Source organism: Propithecus coquereli, unplaced genomic scaffold (assembly GCF_000956105.1).
Source record: "Propithecus coquereli isolate 6110/MARCELLA unplaced genomic scaffold, Pcoq_1.0 Scaffold26, whole genome shotgun sequence".
Taxonomy (NCBI): Eukaryota; Metazoa; Chordata; class Mammalia; order Primates; family Indriidae; genus Propithecus; species Propithecus coquereli.
The window spans coordinates 2,300,244-2,311,007 of record NW_012148174.1 but is presented as its reverse complement, the minus strand read 5'-3'; the positions used below and the strand labels follow the sequence as shown (position 1 = coordinate 2,311,007).

The following is a 10,764-nucleotide window of genomic DNA, read 5'->3' as shown; positions in this document are numbered from 1 at the left end:
GAAAGCCCAGAATTTCTCTAGAACACCTATGACTTGTATAAAGATATATTAACTCTAACCCTTCTTCCTAGAAATTTGCGAGCCCGAGGTCACGACCTGTAAGAATAGTTTCCTTGGCCAATACCGTCACCCAACACTTGACCTGAATGACTTTATTTGTCAAATAGACATGGAGACCTCCTGCACTGTTATATTGACTGGTTTCCCTGCCTGCCTGCCTTCCCCACCATCCTCCAACCTGTGCTGTATATATTGACAGCTGTTGACAGCTTCTTCCATGTGGGCAAACACTGATCCTGACACTCCTCCCCCCATTTGTTGAATGACATCCAAATGGCATAGGCGTTCAAGGCCCACCCTCAGCATTCTAGTGAGCATTTAGTGACATTCTTACCAAAGAGATGGCAGTGGGTTTTCTAAGGCTGTCTCTTGTCCTACCCCTCAGTCTTGCTAATTTACTAAACCTAGGACTGCTAATTCATTAAGCACATAGTAGCGACTCAATAAGTAATTTTTGCTCAGTGAGTTGCTTGACAAATAGGCCATCCCACCCATTCCTCTAACTATTCTAGCTCTCATCCGTATCAAGCTGGACAACCAAAAAGCTGCATTCTTAGAACATATTGGCTATGGCAGTGAATTACCAGGAAAATATTCGAGAGTTTATCCTGTTAAGCTCCCAAGTGTTAGGGCACGGGGCATTTTTTATTGCGATTTTGGTGGGAATCTCTTCCCCACTCGCCTGGCTGTGCCGCGTGTTGTAAAGTGCTCAGTAACTACCATTTCTCTCAACCAGGGCTTTGATGAGTTACTAAGTACACATTTTGTTCTTTAGTAAAGTCCTAGAAGAATCCCAGAGATTGGGTGGTTTTGATGAACCACAGATATTCAAAACCATGAATAATGACACTACTGTGAAAAACACTTGCTGGAATATCTACAGAGAACACATAAGAAACAAATAACAAATTCGTGCCTGTGCAGAAACCAGGTGGAGAGTATGATATGTGGGATGGGAGACAGACTTTTCAATCAAATCCCCCTTTTATAATTTTTAAAAGTTTGAACCATGTAGCTATCTTATCTATTTTTAAAATTAGGTTTAAAAATTATAAATAATGAGTGAAGAAATTGTATACAGCATGGAAAGTCAGTTTTCTAGAAGTGAAATTTGATTTTAGGGATTGTTATTTTAAATAAATTTTGAAAATATGTCTTCTGAACTGTGAGGGAACAAATGGCTTTTTCCAAAAAAGAGGAAAAACTCCTACAGCCAAAAACAGTAGGAAAAATTGTAACAGAAAAATGATATTGATTAGATGCAACCATTGTTTACAACAACGTTGAACAACAAAACATCTGAAAGTAATGACAGTTCAAAGAAATAATATTTTTACCATGGTTTAAAAAGCCATCTCTCTCTTCAACAGTAGATTTCATTTTCCTATATGTGCAATTAAAAATGTATGTAAATACAAAAGGAGTTTTAAGTGACAGATATATTTTTAAATATCAATGGGTAATGATTTAGAGAGTTTACGTCTCTAATGCCCAGCTAAAATAACCCAGATGGGTCTCCTTTGACCTCTTTACTCTATAAAAATCATTAGTATGAATCTTCGAATACTGTCATCCTTTAATGAAGAGGGTCCCAACCTTTTTGGCACCAGGGACTGGTTTCACGGATGACAATTTATCCACGGACTGGGATGGGGTGGGAGGAAATGGTTTCTGGATGATTCGAGCACATTACATTTATTGTGACTTTATTTCTATTGTTACTACATTGTCACTTGCCACTCACTGATAGGGTTTTGATACAAATCTGTAAGCAATTGATTTATTACGGTCTCCATGCAGTCAGACCTCTCTGCCAATGATGATCTGTATTTGCAGCCGCTCCCCAGCGCTAGCATCACCGCCTCAGCTCCACCTTGGATCATCAGGTGTTAGATTCTCATAAGGATTGGGCAGCCTAGATCCCGGAAGCACGAGGGTTCGCACTCCTATGAGAATCGAATGCGCTGCTGGTCTGACGGGGCGGAGCGCAGGTGGGGAGGGGGAGCAGCTGTAAATGCAGATGAAGGTTCCCTGGCCCAAGGGCTGCTCACCTGCTGTGTGGCCCGGTTCCCAACAGCCCCGCCAAGGGTTGGGGACTGCGGCTTGAATGGATCTCACGGTATGGCAAAAGCTTACAGGTGTCAGTTTTTCTTATTCCTGTAGGAAAACAAAACCAAAAAAATTCTCATTAACAATGAATTGGTCACATTACATAGGCCAGTTCTGTAAGAGTAAAGAACAACCCAAGGGGTATTAGTCGTCTATGCCAATTAAATTTTGACCGGCCTAGAACCGGCCATCCTCGGTCAGTGAAAACACAGCCAGATCCTCGGTCTCATTTTCTTAGCCTAGAAAACAAAGCTGGGAGATATGCTTGTAGTAACATTTCCCCTTTTTTTGTGTAACTCTCCTGCTTTTTTCTTTTGCTTTCCCGACCAAGCTTTTCTGGAAAATAAACACAGGGAATAGATTACCTCTGCCTGCATGGTTTGTCTAAACACATGATTTTACGGTTTGGGGATACTGTTTATTTCCCTTCCTCCCCTCAGAGCTTGAACATTTGAAAACAGACACAAAGAGCCAGTGGAGATGAAGGACTCTAATGTTTCTAAAATCCATCATCCCACTGTTGGGATATCTCGTTTCCTGTCTTTCCCCCCTCACATATTCCATCAGGTTGCATGTCTCCTTTCCTCAGTGAGCCTCCACACCTCATTATCTGTTCATCCCTTAGCTCACTAACGATGAGGAAATCCATAACGTCGGAACTTCCTTGACCTTTGGGTTTGGCACGTTGACCTGCTGGATCCAGGCTGCACTGACACTGAAAGTCAACATCAAGAATGAAGGACGGAAAGTTGGAATTCCGCGAGTTATTCTGTCAGCATCTATCACTCTCTGTGTGGTCCTCTGTATCCTTGGAACGTGAAAAGGTTCTTTACTAGTGAGATTAAACAAAGAAATTGGCTGGGCAAGGTGGCTCAAGCCTGTAATCCCCAACGTGGATGAGGCTGAGGTGCAATAGTATAGCTTGAGGCCGGGAGTTTGAGATCAGCCTGAGCAACCCATCTCTACAAAAAATTTTTTTAATTAGCCAGGCGTGGTGGCATGCCCCTGTAGTCCCAGCTACTGGGGAGGCTGGGGCAGGAGGATCGCTTGAACCCGGGAGTATGAGGTTGCACTGAGCTATGTTGATGCCACTGCACTCTAGCCCGGGCAATGGAAAGAGACCCTGCTTCAAAAAAAGAAATAAATAAAAATAAGCTGTCTCGGTAGAAGATGAGATAATTGCCACTCCCAGGGACTTAGGATATTCTGACAGATCATCTCAGCCTCTTAAGACAAAACAGAGAAGTAAAGGGTACAGAAACAAATACTCTCAGACCAATTTTTCCTGTCAAAGAGGAGATGGAGAAATAAAACAAGCTCTGCCCTCACGATCGTTTCAACCTGTAGGAACGGCGTCATGGACTCTCCTTATCGCTAAGGACGTTAAGGGTTCCCTTTGGGAAAAACACAGAATGCACAACCAAAAGAGAATTGCCACTTTTTTCTCCACCTTCAAAAAATTCATTTGTGACTTTGTTGCTGGCCCTGTTGTCTCATTTAATTTACTAGCTCTAAAATGAATTTCAAGGGAAAACTACATTTACATCTTAAAATAACAGCTTTTCCGGAAAACAAAAACAAATTCAAGAATGAGATTACCGCCGCACGTGTCGTTTTCCTAAACGAATACCTGAGGTTTGGGGAACTATATTCATGTCCCTTCCTCCCCGCGGAGTTTGAAGCAATTGAGAACAGACACAACGGGCCAGACAGAGATGAAGAAATCAGCATTTATTCCTAGTAAACCTGGAAGGGAGCACGCCACAGGCCTCGTCTCTCACACCCTGGAATTCGACTTACCTCCCCAGTAACGCGCAGAGAAACCCGGGGAAGGGAGGGAAGTGGCCTCATTCGCTTAACCGCGAACAGATCCCAGAGCAACTAGTCCGGAAGCGTAGCACAGTGGCCCCGCCTACTGGTAGCGTGGCCCAATAGAGGCCTGCCGATTCCGATTCCCACCAATCAGATCAGTCTCTCATTCCATGGAGCGGAGTAACCGGAAGTGTTCACGCCAATAGGTCCTCCTCTTCCTCAGGAAACCAGAGAAGGGAATCAAGGTTCCGGAGACAGTAGAAATGTGTGGCGACTAACATCATCACGCATCTTCAATCCTAGTAATTGCTAATGTTTATTGGACACTGTACCATGTGCTAGGTATTATTCTAAGCTCTTTTATATGCATCAACTCTTTTCATCGTCACTTAACAGATAAGAATAGTGAATCACAGAGAGGTTAATTTGCCCAAGATCACACAGTATGTGATGGATCGAGATTGAAACTCAAGCTCGGCTCTTGCACTCTTAGCCACTGCAGCGTCCCGCCTTGGAGAAGGAGCTTTAAAATATGAAAACGTTTAGCGTTCAGAGACGTTCTCAAGTTAGTGGCGCATTTGGAGTCTTTCATTTCTTCTTTCCTCGCAAACTGCCACTCAGTCATTCTACTGGTTTTCTGAAGCTCTATAGTCACATTAGATAGAGAACATTTAAAGACTTAAAATCCGAGCCAAAAACCTTGCCTTCTTGCTAGCGACCTGATAAAATACTTTATGATGAGAAAGATCCAAACTGCCAATATGAGATCTGAGGATTTATGCCTTCCCCATTCACTTAAGAAATAAGTTAATATTGCTTTGGCAACATTTTGAATCCTCGGTCAGAAGAGTATGCACAGACTTTAAATTATTCTAAGTTTTGAGCTTTCACCAAGTGATTCTGATCTATGTTTTTTCTGAACACTTGGAACCATTTCTTGGTTCCCAGGTGAATGAGTCAAGGCCCAGTTGGGAGAGCAAAGTTTGGCTGATACAGTTTCACATACTCTGCTCTCTGAAAATGTCCCAAGATTTTAGATCTAAGTTCAGAAGATAGGACTAATTCTAAGCGGAGATTTCCGATTTTTTCCTAAATAAATGTGTTTAGTGCTCAGCCCCTTGGCATGCTGTGGGCTTTTCAGCCTTCTCCTTCTCAGGTCCTACCTCCATTTATTCTGTTGTGTGTATACGCGCGCGCGCACACACACACACACACACACACACACACACACAGACTCCATATATATTTAGGCACAGGAGTCTCATCTGTTTCTTATTTTTTGTATTTTATAAATATATATTTTTTGAGATAGGGTCTTGGTCTCCTGCCTGGGCTAGAGCGCACTGGACTCATCGTCGCTCACAGCAACCTCAAACTCCTGTGCTCAGGTGATCCTCCTGCCTCAGCCTCCCGAGTAGCTGGGACTACAGGCATGCGCCACCATGCCCAGCTCATTTTTTTATTTTTTGTAGAAACAGGGTCTCTGCTGTTACCCAGGCTGGTCTTGAACTCCTAACCTCAAGCAATTCTCCTCAGCCTCCCGAAGTGTTAGGATTACAGGTGTGAGCCACTGTGCCCGGTCTCATCTGTTTCTTTCTTGTTTTATTAATTGCATATTTTCATTTGGGCCCAAGTTGATATGTGATACCAGGAATGAAACTAGGCTATACAGTATTGTATGAAGGACAATAGTGAAAATTAGAAGAAGAAGAGGGGCCACTCAGACATTATTAGTAGCACTGCAGATCCACCCACAGCTTATATAGGGGTCGTTAGCAATCTGATGTGTTCAAAATTATTTCCACAGATATGATAACTACGAATTCTTGGTCATTTGCAGTGACTTTTAAAAAGATAGCTTTATTTTTCTGGCCAGCTCATTACTTTGGAGCTGTGATCCTCTCGCTAGTCTCACAGTTTACCAGGCAGCTGTGGAGTGTAGCAGTTGAGCGCGTGGCCCGGGATCAGATGCTTGCTTGAATCCCAGCTCCACCAATTCGTATCTGTGTAACCTCAGGCAAGCTATCCATTTGGCCTCAGTTTCCCTATTTTTAAATGAACTGATGATGATAACAGGATTACTGTGAGCATGAAGTGATATTATCTGCGAAAGCACCAAAAAGCATGTCTGGCACAAAGCGCTCAGTGGTGTTAAATATTACTATTCGTGTCGGTCTGCATGTTCCGCAAGCTCTACTGAGCCACCGGTTCTGCCGGTGGGGGGGAGCCAGGTTCTGTGACCTGTCCCTGCCCAGGAAAGAGTCTAGTCTTCACGTGGCTGACGAGGGCGGTTTCCTTGACGGCTTCTCCCCAGACTTCATCCTCATGGCGCAGAACGTCCACATGTACGCGGCCCGGGTGCAGTGGGGCCTGGTCATGTGCTTCCTGTCCTACTTCGGCACCTTCGCCGTGGAGTTCCGCCACTACCGCTACGAGATCGTCTGCTCTGAGTACCAGGAGAACTTCCTAAGCTTCTCGGAAAGCCTGTCGGAAGCCTCCGAGTATCAGACCGACCAGGTGTAACCCGTCGGTTTGTCCTCGCGGTGAGGTGGGTGTGAGGGTGGGGGACGGGCGAGGGGACACGCTCACAGGGCCTGACATGTGACCTCATGACCATCTCACACACGCACGTTCACGGCCACGTTTGCCAAACGAGCTTTTCAGGGCGTGTTATTTCTGTAGTGAGAAAGCACAAGCCCTCACGTGTGGAACACGGGCTGTCACACTGTCACACCGAAACTGCACGCAGGACGGAGCAAGCAGCTTGTGCATGAGCCTCCCTTTTCCCTCCCTCTGCCGGTCCTCCCTGCTCTGCTCGTTCCCTCGACTTCGCAAACGCCGTGATGGCCGGGCCCACAGAGCAGGGCGGGCCACACGCCACATGGGAAGAAGGCCACTCCCGAAGTCGCCTCCAGGCCCGAAGGGCTTGGAGCCAGCCTGTGGGGGTGTCTGCATCTGGCGCTAACATTCGTGGAGGGATGGTGGCGCATCACCTAATGGGATGGCAACCGTTTTGCGACGTGACCCTGTGCAGCCTGTGCAAAGGCAGGACCGAACTTTCCCGCGAAAGCTCCTTCAGCGCCGGTCAGCTGTGTGGCTCCCAGGAAAGGAACGTGCTGGATTGCGCGGGTGAGGCCCACCACCAGGATTCGGACTCGATTCGCTGCGGCTGTGAAAGATTCCCAACTGTGAACGCTTGCAGGGCCATTGTCTGCCAGGCATGGAACAAGATGGGGACCGCAGGGTATGGTTTCGTTTTTGCCTCCGTACTATGCCATGTACAGTTTTTGTTTTGTATTTCATGGTTTACCTTTTTTTTTTTCCTTGAAGTAACCATAATCCCGTGGGTCTCTCTAGGCCTCATGGACAAAGATGACACAGAACAAATGCGAGGGCTGAGCTTGCTCTGGGTTCAGCGTGATCGGGGCGGGCCGGGGTGGGGGCAGGTCACCTGCAGGCTGATTTTGCTGCTTTTCTGTGTGAGGCTAAGAAAGCATTCACAGAAGAGAACAAAGGAACAGGAATGCGTGCAGGTAATAAAAAGAGCTCCTGCTGCGTCTTTATGAAAGAAAAGAGTTTTAGAGCATCCGGTTCAAAGTTCAACTCAAGGGAGACTTTTGTAACATTTATCTATTGCCCAAATTTAGGTTTTTTGGTTTTGATTGAGGGTTTTTCAAATTTGGAACTTGTAGAATACCCTTCCCAAAAACCGAATCGATGAAGGTGGTCCCTACTGCCCCACCTGCTGGGCGTGCAGAGCTCAGGCGGTAGGTGTGGGCTTCTCAAGCTGTGCTCCATGACAAAGAGCAGAATTCCAAATTCAAAATGTGTCGGAGCCCAGGTGACAGACCCTCCGTGAGTGCACTTTGTCTCCAGAAATTCCCAAATCGACTTCATGGAGGCCTGGGATTTCAGGGACTATAATGTGAAAAACATTTTTTAATTCAACCCAAAGTCTGAGCTTCTTGAGGGAGGGGTCAATGTCTTTTCGTGTCTGTATTTAGCCCCACCTCCTAGCACAGTGCCCGGCACATACTAGGTGCTCAGTAAACATCTGTTGAACAGCATCATTGATAATTCAAGAGTAGGACAAAGGAGTGTCAGAGAGACTCAAAGATGAGGGAGACAGATTGGAAGGTGGCGGTTTCACGGGAGACAGGACTGAAGAAATCACGGCCAGGGGTCAGATGGCGGAGCGGAAACACCTGGAAGGTTTAAATGTGAGGAAAAGGATCAAGCTGAGCGTATTCTCCTATTAAACAGGCATCTTATTGTAAATAGTCTAAAGTGACATTTATTAGTTTTGAATACTGCTTTTGGGTTTCTTTTTTCATTTTTATATTTTAAAGATTTTATGAAAGAACAAAGATTTATGAAGTTTTCTTTTACTCTGCACAATCCAAATGAAACAGCTTTTGGTGATGCAATCATACACTTTCTTAAATCTAATAGCACATTTTAGCAGAACCAAGCAATGACTGACATTCTTCATGGGGATCTGGCCACTAAATAAATTCTTTTATGCAAAATTGTGATTTCCTTGTGTCTTGCACTAACGTTTCCTCTCTCATACCGAGGCACGTGTAAACTCAGACACCATGCTGAACGTGAACTTCATTGTTAGTTCCATCGGTAGGATGCTTCCCGACACCAACAGCCGGCTCTGATTCTCTGGGCCCCACTGGGGGGCGCCAGTGCTGGCGCCAACTCCCCAGTTAGCATCAGACCCCAGTTTTAAGGACTCAGTCCCCAAGACTGCCCGCACTCCAGACGCCAGCCCCAAGCACTGGGTCCACAGGGTACCGTCACTTCTGCGCAACGTGGCTACGAAGCTGGAGGCCGCTCACACCCACCCTGCCCCCTTCGGTTTCAATAATCTGGAAACTCAGGAGGCTTTTTTCGTCTCTTCTGGTTTTTTTTGCTCCACTCCTCATCATCCGGCCGGGGGGGGCGTTGTGTGGTGAGGGGGGGGGTGTCGTGCGGTTCTTTGTTTTCTCCTCGGAGCGTCTTCTCGCTGTTGTTGTTGTGCTCATCCTGGTGGTTGTTCTGCTGTTCTTGCTGCGGAGTTTATTTTATAGACCTCCATCCCCAGCCTCCCCCTCTTCCTGGAGGTTGCTGGGTCTGGAGGTCTAACGACTTGGTCTTTCTGGGGACAGCCCCATCCTGAGGCTATCTACACCCCCCCCCCCAAAAGAGGGTCTTTTTTTGTATCACAAGAGACACCTATTGCTCAGTAAATTTCAAGAGTTTTAGGAGTTCTGTGCCAGGAACTGGCGACAAAGACCAAATACAGTCATGTGCATAACGACTTTTTGGTCAATAAGGGACCACATATATGACAGTGGTCCCATAAGATTATACCGTATTTTTACAGTAGCTCTTCTCTGTTTAGATAATGATTAGATATACAAGTCACACGGTGTTACAGCGGCTTACAGCCATCGGCACTAACATGCTGTGCAGGTTTGCAGTTTAGGAGCAACAGGCTGCTACGCCGTGTAGACTAGGTGTAAGTAACTCTGTGATGTCTGTTCAGTGACAGAATCGCCCACTGATTCATTTCTCGGAATGTATCCCTGCTGTTAAATGACACATGACTGTGTGTTTTTGTACTACACCCACATGTAAATGAAGATCATGTAACCTCCTAGGAGATAAGAACTAAACAAACATAAAAGGCCACGACCAGGAAATCTGCATTTGAAGTGAGCATCTCTGGAGGACTAATGCAGACGGCCCGGAGAACAAACTCTGAGATACACTCAACTACGTTTCTGGTAGTCCAACTAAGTCTACTGAAGAAGAAGACGTCCCCGACTGGTTAGGGGAACAATGTTACTATTTTAAAAGTTTAACCGTTTTTCATTTAATGGAGAACCAACAGTGAGGGAAAGTCTTATCTGTGTTATTTGTTGGATTTTCTCTACCCCAGGTATGGAAAAGTAAAATTTTCATTTCCTGAAATTAGTAATCTTCTGGTTATAAACGGAGACCGGAGCACCACTATTTACTGCTGTCCTTAGGCACAGTGTCAGGGTAGGTTGGGTTTTGCTATCCCAAGATAAAACTAACAACACTGAAGTCTGTTTCTCATAGCAGATGCCTGTCCAGGGTCAGCAAGGGGGTTCTGCCCACGGCAGTACCTCAGAGCCTGGCTGATAGAGGCTTCATCCCAACACATGCTTCCAGAACTGCCCGTGGCCAAGAACGTGGGACAGCCTGCTCACTGGCTCTTAATGCTCCGGCCAGGAAGGGATGAACGTGACTGACCTTGTATTTCTACTGGCTCGGGCAAATAACGGGCCCAAACCTAAGAGTGGCACTCCTACCGTGTGCCCGGAACTGGAGAAACATTTGCGAACACCTAGTGACCACCACACGATTCGCAATTTCTTTGGCCACTGTCATTCCTTTGAAGTGGGAGATCCAAAGCATCGCTGTAGAACCTGTCATAACACAGAGGCAGAGAAAAGGGACGAACCCCATTCAGTTCTTAAAGCTTTTCTTACCTCAGCTGCATCCACAAGCAACACTTTACAAGAAGATCACCCCATCCCTCTGCTCAAAACACTTTCTTCACTTGGTCTCCAGAACCTGGTGCCCTTGTAACTTGCCTCCTGCTTCACTGTCCCCGTCAGTTTCCTGTCCTAGGCTGCATTCTCCCTGCTGTCCTCGTGCTGGAGGGCCTCGTGGCCCCAGAGTCCTTGAAACTCTCCTTTCCTATCTGCACTCACTCTCTGGGTGCCTCGCCCAGTGTTCTAGTTTTAAATGTTGCCACGTGCT

At 46.0% G+C, this 10,764-nt stretch overlaps 1 protein-coding gene across 1 annotated transcript in view; it reads left to right on the top strand.

Moving 5' to 3' along the window:
• The window catches only part of TMEM150C (transmembrane protein 150C), a 27,245-nt gene extending 18,962 nt beyond the window's left edge, over positions 1-8,283 (top strand). The window contains exons 3-4 of the mRNA XM_012647144.1: positions 2,795-2,972; positions 6,296-8,283. Coding sequence (XP_012502598.1) covers positions 2,795-2,972; positions 6,296-6,504 — 387 coding nt within the window. The 3' untranslated portion in view covers positions 6,505-8,283. The remainder of the gene's footprint in view (positions 1-2,794; positions 2,973-6,295) is intronic.
• Positions 8,284-10,764: the final 2,481 nt, after the last annotated feature.